We start from the raw sequence: 17,127 nt of genomic DNA on the forward strand, positions 1-17,127 counted from the left end.
AGACTGCAGAATGGGGAGAGCTCAAACAGCGTGAACCGCTCACAGTCTGTTGTCCTGCAACTCTCTCCAAATGACCAGTGAGTGAGTCTTAAATACAGGCAAAACTGACAGTTGTCAGCAGGACTTTGGACAGATACATTTCAGTCATTTGCAGGGCAAAAAGTAATTGATCAGTGTCGGACAGTTGAGTGTTTGTGCTGACATGTCAACCCAATCACAAGACTAAGCTTGATTATTCAGTCAGACAGTTGAGTGTTTATGCTGACATGTCAGCCATTCACAAGGATGAGTACGATGCTGTTATACTTACAAAAAACTGATACAATATGAACAAGCAATTGCAAAATGACTGACGTATCTTACACTCTCCAAGACAACGTGGGTTTTCTCCAGGTACTCCGATTTCCTCCCACATTCCAAAAAATATGCATGGTAGGCCTATTGGACGCTCTAAATTGCCCCTAAGTACGAGTGAATGATTTTCCGTCTCCTCATGCCCTGCGATTGGCTGTCCACCAATCCAGGGGGTCTTCAGCCTCTGGCCCGAAGTCAGCTGGGATAGGCTCCAGCACCCCCCTGACACTAGTGAGGATAAAGTGGTTCAGAAAATGAATAAATGAATTAACGGGGTTCACACAGAAGGAAACAAAACAACAGCCAAAGTATATTCATTTCAACTTTTAATCAATGAACAGTACAAATGTGGTCAAACCACTGAGAAATCACCTGAGAACATCAATCACCTTTAATTTCACCTTCACTAAGAACAGTGTGCACACAGAAAAAGACCAAAAAAGCATTAATATAATACAGCCACCACCATTTACATAAGCTCACATTTGTGTCAAAAAGATGTCAACTTGGACAGCATATATCAAGGTGCAAATCTTACATCACAAAAAAACAAGACGGCATATTTTTACACACTTAGCTTTTTCAGCCATTGTTACCATCCTTTTGTTGCTGTATGACTTAATGTAACTTGTAAATTTTTGCATATATTGTAAAAGGTTTGCAGCAGAAAGTGGACTCTTTCCAAAAATCTTCAAAATAAATGTTACCAGTTTGTTATAGTAGTCCCATGCTGAGAGCGTTGCCATTTTCGCTTTACATTTGGAAGCTAAATTATGACTTTAGATAAAAACAAACAAACAAAAATCTTTCGTTGGTTGCTAAATATTGAATTATCACCCGAACAAGATTGTACTTTAAAAAGAGTATCAATTTCTAATGCAAACAGCAAACGTGATATTAAAGACAATGAGAAAAAGTGGTTAAAATGTAATAATAAAAGACACAAAGCGACAGTTATAGAGAACAGGCTTAAACAGAGCTAATTTCTCATGTATTTTCCAGCTTTTTAATTGTGTATACATGTATATACGTTAATAATTGGCCTTATATGTATGTGTATATGAATGTGATATTTGCTTCAGTTTAATTGTTGTCTAGAGTTACAAATTTATGACAAAGAATGCGCTCCAAGTAAACATAATCTTACCCTCCTTTATGTCATGTTTTGTATTGAACGAAGTCTATATCCCGAACCAAGTCATTTGGGCATGACATACTCCATATTTTGGTAGTCAGGATTTATCAGCGGTTAGTATGTATAGTATAGTATTTATATTGTTTCGCCTGGTTGTGTACAATACATGAGAAATTACAGAAGTTGTAACAATATGCTCGTTTAAGAGGAAAAGATCAGATGGAAGCTGTAAGAACAAGTCAAAGTATTACAAAAATAAATTTTAATATTACATGTAAGCTGAGGAGTGTTCTGTTTGCAGTTGAGGGAATTTTTCCCTCTGCTTTATTAAAATTAATTTTCATAATATTACAATGTTTTTCATTGTCGCACAAACTTCATACTTTCACCTCATGTATAGTTTGTATGATATCAACATCAAATTATTGTTGTCGCAAAGCACAAGCGTTACTTCTTCACAAGCTTCCTTCAGATGATCACAAAACATCAAGAGAATTTACAGTGAACACAGATAAGATCAAAATGATCAAATAGTCCAGCAGTACAAATGGAAAACGGGATCAAGTTCTTCCTCACAGAGAACTCCATGTGTACAAGTTCACATTATTGTTCCAGCAGCAGACAGGACATCTATATGCAATCATCTCATTAAGAATGACAAAGTTAAATCCAATAGTTTGGGGGAAGAATCAACTGGGGGTGCAACCACAAGACCTGAACTTGACTGCTTGGTGCCATAATACATAACATCACACAAAAATTGCGATGGTGTAGTGGTGGGGAGTTTAAAGTTCTTGGCGGGCAAAATGGTAATTAAGATCTACAAGTGACTCCACCTATTTGTAAACAGGTGTCATATATCCTGAGATGTTTTTCACAAAGATGAAAACTGATGGTTATTTAGAAAATAACTAGGAAGTTGCAAGAAACCACCCGAACATCGGAAATACATTTTTTCTGATCAATCTTGATGTGTGAGGGTATGAAAAAAAATAAAGGTGGGGAACATTCACAAAAGAACAATTGCAAGTCCGCAAAAAACAACTTGCTATCAGAAACATATCTTGAGATGGAACTGAAAATTACATTTTTGGATGGAATATTAAAAAGTTGACAATTAGAGATCCTTCCATGCGATTTCACATTCACGGAACCAAAACTATTCACACATGCAGTAAGATAGTTTAAATAAAATAAAATAACATCAACTTGATGTCTATGATCGTCCTGTGGTACAAACACATTATTTGAATCGATCCTTCGTTTCTCACAAGTTTTAAATGAAGGCTGAGACATCATCTGGAATCACAAGCACGTCTGAAGTAAAAAATAGGTTTTACTCCTTTCTTGATGTTGTCACCTAATCTATGGCGGGGAACACCTCCAAAGAATGGATCTCCATCCATGCAATATCACATCTTTGAAACCATGATCGCACATCTGCACAGCTTTCTTTAAGACCAATAGAAGTAGGGTAAAATTCACAAAAACAAAAAAATAACTAGAGTCCAAGAAGAAATCTACTGGTTTCACAACTCACTCAGCAAAGAAAATCGGCATGTTCTTCTACAAGGCATTACCACAACACCAGTTAATAGGAGGACATTAAACATTCAGCTATTCAATAGTTGTTGACAAATATCAACTGGAAGTTTAGGCAACACCTGGTATAAAAAAACAGCTCATCCATCCCTTTATGTCGGGATATATTCATTCATTCATTTTCTGAACTGCTTATTCTCACAGCTAAAACCAAAAAAATTGGAAGTTAAAACATCAAAAGTTCAATTTGAGGTCCACGTGACACAACCTGGCAACCCGGTATCTTTTCTGAGATATGGTCATGAAACTACCAATTAGTACCAGTAGTACAGTTCTGGACTAAGAATCCACACCTTTGACTTTTGAGGGGGAAAAAAATCTACTCAAGGCCCAACTAGGAACCTTTCCAGGACCATGTAGTAACAGAACCACGTTCAGTCGAGTTATTCACTAATATGAACTGACGGTTGAGACCCAACATGGCACCAATTGCAAATCTCTGGAACTCGAACCAGGCCAAACATCCTCGACTTTAGGTGAGGTTAGTGCAAGTCGCCATGGAACATCCGGGTGCCGAGTCAGGTCCAAGCTACTTTCCTGGAAATGGCCTGCTTGAAACTTTCTGGGTCAACATCCCCAGGCCCGAGCGTCCTCTCAAGGCTGACCAGCAGGTTGCGGTGACACTCACGGATGTTGACGGGATATTTTGCTCGGAGGAGCTCGTAGGCAGCCATGAGTCTCATGTTGCGTTTGAGCATCAGGTACTGGATGACGCAGGTGGGCGCCAGGGAGAAGCCGTCCCCGCAGTGGACCAGAACTCGCTTGCGTTTGCCGGCCGAGGCGTGGATGCACTCGTTGATGTCCTCGAAGCAACGCTGCCGCACGTCGCCGATGTCCACCTTGAGGCGGGACCAGCTGTGCCGCGCGCCACGCGAGCAAGTGCATGGGATGAGGCTGAGGGCGGGGGCCGCCTGGCCCGGGGCGCCGCTCATGTCAATAATGCTGTCGATGTTGTTGCGGCACAGCACCCGCCCGTTGTACGCTGCGTTGAGGTTGCCCACGTAGATGTAGTCTGTCACCTTTGAGATGACGGGCTCAAAATGCTGCGGGGCACCCCCGCCGCCCCCGACCTCATCTCGGTGCTGCTCGCCGTCGTGAGCCGGGGCCGTGGCGGCCCTCCGGCTGTAGTGACGCAGCTTCTTGGAGCCGGACCGAGACGGTGGGTTAGAATCGGACTCGGAACTGACGTTCCAAGGTGGGGAAAATAGGGAGAATCGACCAGTCATCTTTGATGGGCCCCCTGAGGCGCAGAAGAGGGATGCCCGCTCCAGGGAGCCGGTGCTGCTGGCGGCGCCTGCGTTGTGTGCCTGGTCCATCTAAAAATAATGTTCCAAAACATCACTGCATGTGGTTTGTGGTTCCTTGACATTAGATTAGATTAGATTACAGACGCTCCCCTACTTACGAACATTTGAGTTACGAACAACGGTACATACGAACATGTCTGCAAATTGCGTTTATGTCGAAAAATGTTCGTAAGTTCAATTTTTTATTGCGCGCCTTTTTCCAAGTAGTGCTTCTTTCCGCCGCTAATACCGACGCCTGGCGCTGTGAGAGCTCAGCTCACCCAGCATCTACCTTCTTCTGCCCACTTCGTTGCAGTGCGGAAGTGCGCGAACGTATCTCCAGTGCGCAAAGAACCTTTTTCATTTTTATCATTAAATATCTTGTGCATCCATTATTCAATATGGTTGGTGAAAAGCGAAAGGCTTCTATTGAGGGAGGTGCAAGGAAGAGGCAAGCCATCTAATTTGAAATGAGTGGCAATAATAACGAAGCTTGATGCGCGTGAGAGTGGTGAGCGTTTCACGGGCATACAACTTGAATCGTTTGACCGTCAGTACCATTTATAAACATAAAGATCGAGCAGCAGGACCCAAATATTGAACGTTGCACAAAGTTTGCAAATCAATTGAATGATGCCATATAGTGCTACCGCATCATTTATGATGAAATAAAGAAGAAAACTGTCCAATCGTCGTTAGATCGCTTCTTTCGGCCAGTTTCTAATACATAAATCTCTCTCTCTCTCTAATGTATGTATACAGTACTGTATGTATTCTCTCCATTTTATTAAATGTTTTTTCCAGTACAAACCAATGTGTGTTACTTATACAAGCCTTAAACATACAAATGCACTTATATAAACCTTCAATATACTTATATAGGCCTTAAACATAAATTATAATACAAAATATAGCACTGAGCAACTTACGAACAAATTCAACTTATGAACAATTGCTCGGAACCTAACTCGTTCGTAAGTAGGGGAGCGTCTGTACTTTATTCATCCCGTACTCAGGCAACATTGATACACACCTGGGCTTTGAGGTTGTTCTTCCATTCTTGCGTTTCAAGAGCCCTAAAACGTCCGCTGCTGTCAGATGACACTGACATACAGAGAGGACGATGGTGGTGGTGTGCCCGGGGCGGCAACTGGGGGGTCAGAGCCGCCGCGGGGGTAGGCGGCGTGTCGGCCACGTCTCTCTTACTCATCATCAAATTGGGACAGGAACCTGAAACAACTATGTTTTTGTTGTGTTCCATAGTAAGATCTCATCAATGCTGCTTTAAAAGGTGATTTTGAACTTTCAGGTGTGTTAGCAATTTGCCTAAGCTTCCTGAAAAACATCCAATTTCTAAGTTTACTGGGATGTAACCAATATTTGTTGGCTGTTTGAAGAGAATACAAAATAAAATATATACCAGCGCATTGCAGGCGGCTGATTGACTGAATGTTGAGTGTGTTTTGGTTGGTGAAGATCTTGTGTAGAGAGTTCACAAATCCTGCTGTAGAATAGGAGACAATGAGATTTATATGACTGGATGACAATTGAGGGGGGGAAATGATGATTGTTACCACATCGGCGTTTGTCCTGCTTAATACTCGGTAGCTTTTCGGCAGCCTGGATGTAGCGCTCAGAGCAGGCGGCGTCCATGTCGGCCCTCCTGCACACAAGGGCACAAGCATCCGGCTCAGACGGCGCGTCATCTTGGCGGCTGAGCCCGATCAGCGCAACGCCGCCATCAAACGGAGTCGGGCGCATCAGCCGCAAATGCCTGGAGTGGCAAACTCAGCATGTGGATGTCATGCCATGACCCCAAAGTCCAAACTTCCGCCAAGCAAACTTGTAGGTGAACACTATAGTGGGACCTAATCATTCATTCACCGCTACTTAGCATCGCTAACTCGTGATGTGTCACCTTCCAGAGACCTTCGGATCTTATTCCGGATTTGTCTCCAAATAACAAGACAAAGATTATCTTTAAGCGAGGCCCTGTTAAATTGGTCATTTGACGAAAGAGCTGAAACCAGCGCTATCCAAATTGCCGAGGAGCGCGAGCCACCCCGGAAGCGCGTCTGGTTTTTTTTTTCGCGTCTTTTTTCTTCTTCGTGGGTTTATTGGAGAGTGGCATCTGACATTCAGATGCTTTACTGCCACTCCCGAATTACCAGGTCGGAAAGACATTCGCCACTTAAGGATACAATAACCTCCCCCCAAATTATTCAGGTAAAAAATACAGTATAAATGACAACCTTCCGTTTTCCCTTATACTATTGTATATCATTATAGTATAACCAGAAAAATAAGTAAACAGGGGCGTGTCACTGCACTATAAAAAATGTGCATGCTAAAATATACTCAAGTTTCTACCAAACCAAACAAAAATGTGTGTCCAATTAATTAATTGAAGTCATTATGAATTTTGGTAACTGAATAACTGGACAGCCCAGCATGTTGTTTTTGACTCTAAACAGCTGTGATAGTCCCCCCCATGCTTGTTTCAAATGGCAGTTTTTTTAATGTTTGACATTGATGTGAGCAAGAAAAGAAATATTTTCTCAAAAACAAAGTGTTAAGAAGAAATGGAAAATATTAAGGTAAGGTTAAAGTAAGAAGATGCAAACTCACTGTGTTTTTGCAGCAGCTTGTCAAGCGCATTCACACATTTATTAAAGCATCCCTTGCTCTTATTATAAGTGTTTTTCCTCCTCCTGTGTTGTGAGTCATTGGATGACTGGTAACCTGGTAACATGATGTCACAGATATTCTCCCAGTTCATCCTCCTCCTCTTCATTGTCATTATCAAGTGCCTTTGTCAAGTAGCGAGATATATAAAATAAAATAAAATAAAATAAACACTTTTCTTTCTTTTTATACACACAAGCAAATATTTTGCTTGACTGCTCATGCTGCTGATGGGGGAGAAAGTAAAATTTGAAGAAAGGAAATTTATTCTAAAATACTCCTGGAACTACGACAATACAATGTGAAGCCCTTAGGCCGTCGGCATCACTGCAAGCAGATGATTAGTCGTGCCAGATCCTCTCAGGAGGCTTGAAGCACCAGACCAAAAAAAAAAGACGATGACCCAGCAACTGCTTGATTGCCTCTCAGGTCCAATGGGAACACAACTACCACAAAATAGTGCACATGTAAATAGTATTTACATACTATATTTACTAAATACAGTACACTATACATACCTTTATTCAAGCACAAGAAATCAATTGAGGTACAATTCTTACAGTATTTACAGTTGTCATAACAAAAATATGACAGAAAATGAAAAATATATATATGGCAGAAAACAAATTCCACATGAAAAATACAAACAGCTAAAAATACTGTCTAAAAATCATCTAATGTAGAGAAAATGATTTAACACAAAACATTTAAAAACTGGGCTGAAATGAGTATTTTGTATTTTATTTTAAATGACAAAGGAGAGTCAAGTTTAAAAGAATCCTGTAATGAATTCCAGGACTTAGTGCATAAAAAAATAAAGAGAGGTTTTACCACAATGTGGGAAAAAATGGCTTGCCAAGGAGAATCAACAGAATAACACTAACTTATTGACAAATACTCATGTTCATGTTTAAACAGACATTTCTTAACAGCCCTACTCTACTTTGCAGAAGCAAATATTAAGGCTCCCCAATGTAATAAATACAGTACAAGAATTGTGTCTGGCCTTGGACAAGCACACTTTTACTTTTTACTTGACTTGAGAAATAGTATGCCTAGTTTTCCTTTAATATTTTACCATTATAACACATTTAAACGGTTACATGTTCCTTTGGGAAAAGTCAGGAATAAAAAAAAATAAAAAAATAAACTTACTCTATGTTCAAGCAGCACAGTGTGCAGAAAAACAACAACTCTGATCTAGTTCATTTTTAGATCATTAAAAAAAATTCAATTATGAACTCCCTAAACTACTTTGTGGTTCATTTTGAAGCTAGTTCACGGAGAAGGTGAACTTTCTCAACATTGGCAAACGGTATCTTTTTCTTGAGAGGAAGGGCGGCGTTGACTTGTTCTGGTGACAGCAATGTGTGCCACTGGGCAACTGGTCGCCGCGGATTGGCCAGCATGTCGGCCCAGTGCCTCAACTGGTTGCCGGGTGCATCGCAGCCCAGAAAGATCTTGCCTGTCGGGTCATTGGGCGTCATTGAGTCATGGTCCCACACGGAAATGACCAGATTGACACGCTGGGGAAACACAAATGTGATGACAGGATGTAGACCACATGTGTCAAAGTGGTGGCCCAGGGGCCACATCTGGCCCGCCGCATCATTTTGTGTGGCCCGGGAAAGTAAATCATGAGTGCCGACTTTCTGTTTTAGGATCAAATTAAAATATAGAGAATAGATTTATATTAAATTTCCTGATTTTCCCCCCTTTAAATCAATAATTGTAATTTTTTAATCATTTTTTTCTGTGTTTTTAGTTCAAAAATCATTTTGTAAAATCAAAAAATATATGAAAAAAAGCTAAAATAACCATTGTTTTAGATCTATAAAAAACTGAATATTCAGGGCTTTTAATCCAGTTCTTTTAATCCATTTATTAAAAAAAAATCTAAATATTATATCTAAAATGGTCCGGCCCACGTGAAATCAAGTTGACGTTAAAGTGGCCCGCAAACCAACCAGAGTCTGACACCCTTGATGTAGAGTGTAGACCATAAATTGGTGCGGGTGTGTGTAAACGTGCACTGATGTGCAGTAGAGTGGGAAGTAGGTTCAGGTTAATTCATTTTAGTTTTCCATCAGAACAACATATTTTTAGAGGCGTGAGAATGGCCTTAAAAGATGTAACTCTTTTAATTAGGAGGAGTTTAGAAACCAGTGTTAGCTTTGCATCAACCAATTCTGGGGGTGCATCACCATTGGATAGGAAGAAAAAATACATTTTTGGAAGGCAAGAAGGGCAAAAGAATTCATTACACTTGAAAAATTGCTATATATGTTCTTGTTAGTATTGTCACATACCCGAATTTGCTCCAGGGTCACTTTGAATGTGAATGCCTCGTTGTAGTATGGGTCGAGTGTGTTTTTCTTGATGGTTGACTTTTTCTTCTTCCACTTCCTCTTGTCTAGAGCTAGTTGCATCTTCACATACGGATCTTAAAAACACAAAAGAAAACAACAATTACTACTAACAAACCCAATATGACAATATTATTTTCAATAATATAAGGCTATAGTTCAACTGTTGATTCTAATTAAATAAAAGGATGACACATCTTTAATTAAGCAAGTAAGCTGCTTCCTGGTCTACATTCAGGATTAGCTATCCAAGAGAATAAACATTGCTGTATAAAACGGCGCAAACTTGGTGAGTCATACTGCTTTCTCTCGTATGTCATTTGATGCCCTGCCTTCATTTTCTACCTCTGGGAGTTTGCATTAGCTTTAGTTATGTTAGTTCAGTGGCATCGCCTAGAACCTTTGAGAGCCTGCTATGCTGCCTGAAATGATCAGAACGACTGAGCTTATTTTACAACTTGAATAAGATTTTCTTTTTATTCTTTCTGTTTTCATTGTAGCCATTTTATGTTGCATTCTTTGTAGTCTGCTCAGAGCCTTTTAGAATACTGTGCTGGCACCTTGCAGTACACAGTAGAAATTTAAAATTTAGGTTTCTTTATAAACCAATCCAATTTCGCAATCGTTCCTAAAACATTTTTTTACACTGTATTCAAACATGGGCGGGACAGTTTAGGAGTGGTAAGCATGTCTGCCTTACAGTCCTGAGTTAAAGTGTTAAATTCCCTGTGGGTTCTGATCTTACTGTGTGGAGTTTGCTCCGACATCCCCAAACATGCTTGGTAGGATGATTGAACACTCCAAAATGGTCCCTAGGTGTGAATGTGTATGTAATTGGTTGCTAGTCCACTTGTGCCCTGTGATTGGCTGGCAACCAGTTCAGGGTGGACCCTGCCTACTGCCCATTGTTGGTTGAGTTAGGCACCAGCAATCAAACAACATCTTGCCAAGATCCAACTTTGTAAGACAAGAACCTAAGTCGAGTTAAAACCGAAAACACACCGGATTGTAGAAAAAAAAAATCAAAAACCTTGTACAGTTACAAATCCAACCCCATCAACTGAAATTGAAAATGCTCTAATAGCCAAAGCAATGACTAAACAGCCAGTCATATGTCTGTTGATGGGGACTGTTGAATTTAGCTGGATTCTAGGATTCAAGTCATTTTTTGTTTTTGTTTGTGGTGGGTTAAATTTGTGGTTGTCTGAAGATTTAACCTGAGCTTCCGTTGAGGTCTGTGCTTTTGAGGTTTTTGGCTTCCAGGATGATGACCGTCAATGTGCTGGATATTGGAACGTAGCGAAGAGAGAAGCAGATTTCACCCAGGTTCTCCTCCTGAATTTGGTTGAAAATAGAGTTATGAGTAGTAGATGTTTATTTGGGCACACAGATCTCGTCTCAATAAATTCATATTAATGGTCTACCTATGTTTGGGTTTAAAGCATTTAGGATTAAACTACATATGGGTTTTTTACTGTTTTAGTATAGTAGGTTTATGTAGAACCTCCTCATTGGTGGGCTCGCGGAGGTCCCTCCACTCTTCCAAGACGTGATTCCAGTCCACTTGTGATAATTTTAGACGTAGCTCTCCAATGATCTCATGCTTAGAGAAGCGGTCAAAGTCGAAAACCTGGAGTACAGCTGTTGACTCCACCAACGTTGTCTTGGACATCTGACAACAAAATCAAAACGCTTCAATTAATCCACAGCTATATTTTGGTATTGGTCTTTTTTTAAATACACTTAACCAATGACCATTGTACATGGTACAGTTTTCTCAAATTGATAAGGACTCTGGGAAGCACGATTCTAGATTAGCTGGAGCTTCCTGATTGATAAAACCTGTAAAAAAAGCCACTGCATTAATCCCATCTACTAAAAATATTGGACAACCCCCCCTAAATTCTCTTTTTAGTTAGTAATGGGCATATATGGTGATAACATTTAAATGGCTGTTAAAGTTAATTACATTTTGCACAAAGTGATCACTAATCTTTGACCCTTTCTTTTTTGTGTTCAAAAGTATCACCTGTCTCCCCTGTGTTTAATGGATGAATACATTTACTCAATGAGAAGGGAAAACTAACCTCATGTGGTGTCACTAAAATGTAGAGTTATATGTCATCTGTATTAGTATGATAAGAGATAGTGTAAAGTTCCATAATCTGAGATACAGGAAGCATGTGTCTGTAGTTTAAAAAAAAAAAAAAGCAGTCAAAGAATGGACCCTTGGATTTTGGTTCATTCAGACGTATGGTTTTTTATTGACACTAAGAAATCCCCAAACAGTGAAAACAGTTTCACACTACCCACTGTTGCAATCTACTGAGTAGGTTTAGATTCCATTCTAACTAGGGTTAGGTTATAGTTAAACTTGGACTGGGTTCCACTCTGCAGGCAGATTCAGTTTCCAATCTAACTTTCTGTATAGATATAGGCTCCATGAAATTGTGTTTGGATTGGAATGGGATATCCTTTTTAGTCCAACTAGGGTAGGATGTTGTCTAGATGTATTTGCCTAGATGTATGGTAGCTTTTGGGTCCACTCTCACTAAAATCATTGCTACTGAGATGTAATAATCTTCAGGTAACTGAGTTTAGGTTCTAGGTTTACAAGGTGGATTGTACTCAAAGTTACCAGTGACTGGATTTTGGGTTTAGCGTAACTTTTATGCCAAGGTATAAAATAGCCTAAATAGGGGCTCTTGATTACTGGGTTTATTTTTGTGTAAATAGTAGACGGCTACAAAGAAAGAAATACTATCCATGATGTTTTTGGCTGCAAGCTGTAAATTTGATTGTTATCATGTTACCTGGAAGTTAAAGGTTTCGTTGAAGGTGGCATTGAGTGTATTCTTCAGGACTCTGGTCTCGCATGTCTTGTTTTTTTCAGGTAGGATGTAAACCTTGACGTAGGGGTCCGAAGACCCTCCCAGGTCCATGGCCTTCAGACTGCTAGCTTGCTTCACACCCACCTTGAGCTACAGACACCAATGAGCCAGAACTTTTACAGCAAAGAACACGATCAAGGGTTTGTTAAATAGATTGCTAGCATCTTTCAAAGTCTTCCTAATTTAGTACGGTAATATGATCTCAGATCTAACCTTACCTAGTCTTAGGGCTTCTTGGGAATACAGTCTTAAGTTTACTTATGTAAGCAATGTTTGTCATGGTCATAATATGCAATCTCAGTAAGGAGGCTGTAAAGTCATTTTGGCGATTTTCTTTGAAATACGTGAAATCTGTTTGAAAAGAAGGGCTGAACACGGCCAAAAGATGAGAATAAGTGAGTGCTGAATCTAGGAGTTATAGGCCGAAACTCTTTTGGTCTGATTTTCTCCAATTTTTGTTTGTCTTCCCACTTTGCCCTTATTCTCATACTTGTTAATACTCCTGTAGCAGCAATATCTCTCCACCAGCTCCCAGTGGAGGCACTTTCTGTTGACAAAGCAATGTCTCTCTAGAATAGCACATATCACCCCTCACTAAATACACAAAATGAATGTGTTTGTCTGTTTTATTGTGTAAAGCCTCTTGAGGCCCAGGGTCAAAATATTTTGTTCACCTCAGAGAGAGTGGGGTCAAACTCCAGCGAGTACAGCAATTTCCCTCGTTGTTGCTTGGTGGCAAATTGCACTTCCTTTGTCCCGAGTTGAACCTGATTGCAAAAAGTACTAAACATTAGAAAGTGCCAAATCAATGATAGTCCCTGACCAGTGTTCCCTCTAAGCTGCGCGCGTGCGCAATTGCGCACTACTCTCGTCTTCTCTGCGCAGCAGCAATCATATGGCGCGCAGTAAAAAAAAAAATCGTTTTTTTTACCCATGATGGCGCCGTTTAAGCGGCAGCCAGTGGCAGTAGTTCTGTCCACTTATGTTTTTCGTGTTTTACAGCATGTTTTACATGAAAAATGGACAGGTCGCCGAATGGACGTTCTGCCGAACGTTCATTCTGCGACCTGCCCGTCTGTCAAACGTCCGTCGGCGAAACGTCCGTCGGCGAAACGTCTTTAGGCGAATCATCCGAGTACCGATGATGTCGCTCACACTGGTACTCAGTGCGCTCAGGGAGGTTGACTTTCTGCTCAGACCAACGAAAAATTAGAGGGAACATTGTCCCTGACCAATAAACAAAGTTGCTAACAAACAACAAGATGTTGAAACACACATCAAAGGACAGGTCAACCCTGAACCTTCATTGCTAGAAATAAACAAGACCAGACTAGGACCACCGGACTAACAGTAAGCGCTGAACGAAATTTCCCGAAGACGGGATGAATGAAGTTATCAAATCCAATCCAATTATACAGCAACAAGGCACATGAACATTTAGCTTATCTCAGATAACAAACCCTGGCCAAGACATAACAAGACATGTTTTCAAATTCCTCAGGCCATCAGATTGCGATAAACTTGAACTTTCCAACCACGTCTACATCTTAACATTCTTAATAAAGCCTCTATTAATAAATTAATTAAAAAAAAAACATCTGTTTATTAAATTCCTCAAAGACGCACGCATTCTTTGTTGCAAAAGCAAATGTATGACAAATGATTCTCATAATCACACAATCTAACAATAGTATTTAAATATCATTTTGTGGTCTTTTTTTCAGGTTTTATGGTTTATTTGGACCTCAGTTATTACATTCTGTGCCAAAAAATGGGAAAATATAACTATAAAGCTCCTTGAATTCTTAAATCAGTCAAATACATACGAATAATTACGATTGTGTAAACATTTTACTTACCTGCTCAGTGTTGGTTTGTCCACTGGATTGCTTCAGTTTAACAAGAGCCTCTTGCTGCTTTTTCTGTCGTTTTTTCCTTCTGTGTTTGCAGCAGCAAATGCACACGCATAACACAAGAAGCAGGATTACAATCACGGCCAATATCGCCAACAGATAGATGGCCCATTCAGGCACTGAAACATAAGTACAAAGCCACATGCAACACAGACAGTTAATTCTGAAAGGTTTAGCATGCCTAACTACTACATCTCGGTTTTTTTTTGTATATTCTTATAACCATGAATTTGTTACCAACATGGAATTTCATCGATGATTCCTTGTACAAAGCCACTGGCTGTTTCGTTTGTATCGAAGATGTCAGTGATGAATGAAAATGAAGGTGGGCTGATATCTAAACGTGGAACAATGCCTGGCAATGACATGATGAAGATGAAGATAAGGGATCAGAATGTGAGATAAGAAGACCATCACAACCTTTTATAATGTAGACGTTATAGTCAGACTGAATCATTTTAAGCAATAATGAATAATCAATATCACTGATATATTTGTGTCATTCCCTCTATTTTATAGATCCAGGGTTCTCGATCCTGGTATAGTGCAGAATTGTTTTGTACACTTTTTAAATGTATTTTATTGGCTCCCAATGAGGGTGTAATCAAATTCAGATTAGGGTTTTGCTGTACATTATTTAACAGCGGAGTCATTTTTTAATCTTGCCTTTTTACTCATACAGAAATAAACAACGATGCTTCATTTCATAATGTACAATAATTCAATAATTCTTTATGTATACAGCAGACCTCTGCTGTTGTGGGATGTGGACTGGGCACAACCAAGACGAGTGCAAATCCCCTATAAATCATGCCTAATCTAACAAACGTCATTTATCTCCCAGTGAATTTTTTTTTTTAAGATATTGAAGAGTGGGTATAAAGTATTAAACTCTTCCTGTTTCAACTGTGGAAAAACAATCTATACATGGGTTTTCTCCCGGTGTTCCGGTCCCATCCCACATCCCTAAAAAAACGCATGCTGGATTGAATACTGCAAGTTCTCCATATGTCGATGAAAAAGTTGTATGGAAAATGAATGAACAATATTTAATTTTAATTCACATTAACTATTGAAAAAGAAGATACATGCCTATATTATAGGACATAAATTTACAGTAGCATTATTACAGTATCTTTCCCCCTGAAAAGTTGAATTGTGACACATTTACATGTCGACAAAATAAATGTAGTTTGACTAGAAAGTGCTGCAAATCTAACACAATGTCCCACGCTGACCAATCTAAAACTCACAAAAATGGGGAACACTCAGGATTCACAGCAGATGTCATGTTAAACGTCTTCAATACATTTTAGGAATTTAAATTTTAACACAAAATTCTGTACTTTTTGGGTGAAACAGAAGCACTTAAAGAAACTGAGGAGGAACTGCTCCACCCTCAACAAACAGGTTGCATTGTTGACAAAAATCAACTTCATTTTTGCCAGCACAATTACCAAATTAAAGATGAATAAAGCCAAGATGAAAATTACTCACTGATATTCCAGAAAGCCTGCATGTCGAAGACGGATGTTGGGAAGCCGCTCACTTAGCTGGGACGTTGACAAACATGGAAGGGAGGGAAAGAGCAAGAAAGGACGGAAGCGGGGTCCAGCATGGAGAGAACAAGCTCAAAACATTTTAAAGAATGTTTGATGGGTGCACAAATGCATCCTCTCTCCCTAAATTCCAGGAATTTCCTGGACAACAATCACAATTTATTTCAACTGCATAGATTGCAGTCAGACTGCTGTACTAGATTGTAGACTTGTAGTCTAAGTAGGTTCAGGTTTTAGACAAAATAGCACTAGGGCTTGTCTAATGTTTGTTTGCCCTCGAACTAGTAGGTTAGAAAATAAGTGCCTGCGACTGTGTGGAAACGAGTTTAGGTTCTGCCCTGCTGTCTGCCTATGGTTAACTGGGATAGGTTCCAGCACACTGTGAGCCTCGTGAGGATAAGCGGTACAGAAGATTGAGTGAAATAAGTGTCTACGTTTCTTCCATTGAGTTCTAGATTCAAGGATAAGTTTAGTCTGGTCTCACTTCAACCCAAGCCCAATTATTTACAGTAGGTTTAGGTTGTATAACAAGATTTCATGTAATGTCTAAGTAGGTATCTAGTCTAAAACAGTCACAGTTAGTCTGATTAAGTCAAGAATGGAGTTCTAATAAGGTATGGGGTTTTCCCCACAAAGAATAAGGTTATGGTTTAAATAGGTTTTGATATTTGATCTGTTTTAAGGATTGCAAGAGAAACACATCCTGATCCTTCTCAAGTGCACACAAAATGTTTGTCTAGAACCAGTGTAGCGTGTTCGGTTGTTGACTTTGTTCTAAATGGCAAAGTGTGACACTTAATGAAGGCCGTGTTCAACACTTCAGTTTGGTGCAGGCATTCGAGGTATTGTCATTCACTTGAAATAAAGCATATAAAAAAATCATATAAGACCACATCCACTAAAAGCAATAAGGTGATGATATGAACAAAGCCAAGAAAAACAATCTTGCAATGGCTGAGATCTATATATAACATAGATATCTATAGATAACTTTACCTGAATCCATCATGTCCATTTACTAACCATCTGTTGTCTCTTCTTGCTTCTCCTCTGCCTTTAGCAGAGCTTGAACTTTCACCCGCAGGACCAGCACAAGTGTCACGCCTGTTCAGTACACACTAAAAGGTTTGTTTTCGTCTTAGGTAAATGACGAGTGCAATGTAAACCACGAGAGGTGTCGAGGACTGAAAATTCCAAGTAGAAAAAAGGGGAAATTATATCTGAAAACAAAGGTGTATTGGCAAAGTAGCTGCATATCCCAAAAGACAATTAGAGAGTTTACATATAAAATACTGCTCTACTTACGAAAGATCCAAGTTCTGGAACCAATTAATTT

General features: G+C 39.6%; 2 protein-coding genes across 3 annotated transcripts; both read right to left on the reverse strand.

Annotated features, from left to right (window-relative positions):
* Positions 1 to 722: 722 nt before the first annotated feature.
* On the reverse strand, positions 723 to 6,474 carry LOC144071705 (uncharacterized). Of its 2 annotated transcripts, none has more exons than XM_077597034.1 (4): positions 5,952 to 6,474; positions 5,798 to 5,881; positions 5,411 to 5,607; positions 723 to 4,407 (listed from the first exon to the last, which is right to left on the reverse strand). In XM_077597034.1, exons 1-4 carry the CDS (start codon positions 6,136 to 6,138, stop codon positions 3,610 to 3,612), a joined length of 1,266 nt encoding a protein of 421 aa, XP_077453160.1. In that variant the 5' UTR covers positions 6,139 to 6,474; the 3' UTR covers positions 723 to 3,609. The 2 variants fall into 2 exon arrangements, with proteins under 2 accessions (XP_077453160.1, XP_077453159.1); XM_077597033.1 differs by having other exon boundaries at positions 5,411 to 5,616.
* Positions 6,475 to 7,561: 1,087 nt separating this feature from the next.
* Positions 7,562 to 16,845, reverse strand: syt8 (synaptotagmin VIII). Its single transcript, XM_077596630.1, has 9 exons — positions 15,730 to 16,845; positions 14,474 to 14,587; positions 14,179 to 14,351; positions 12,994 to 13,086; positions 12,242 to 12,409; positions 10,933 to 11,100; positions 10,646 to 10,763; positions 9,372 to 9,505; positions 7,562 to 8,588 (listed from the first exon to the last, which is right to left on the reverse strand). The coding sequence occupies exons 1-9, from the start codon at positions 15,749 to 15,751 to the stop codon at positions 8,325 to 8,327; spliced, it is 1,254 nt and encodes a 417-aa protein (XP_077452756.1). The 5' UTR covers positions 15,752 to 16,845; the 3' UTR covers positions 7,562 to 8,324.
* Between the last annotated feature and the right edge of the window lie 282 nt (positions 16,846 to 17,127).

The sequence above is a fragment of the Stigmatopora argus genome, chromosome 3 (assembly GCF_051989625.1).
Source record: "Stigmatopora argus isolate UIUO_Sarg chromosome 3, RoL_Sarg_1.0, whole genome shotgun sequence".
Lineage (NCBI taxonomy): Eukaryota > Metazoa > Chordata > Actinopteri > Syngnathiformes > Syngnathidae > Stigmatopora > Stigmatopora argus.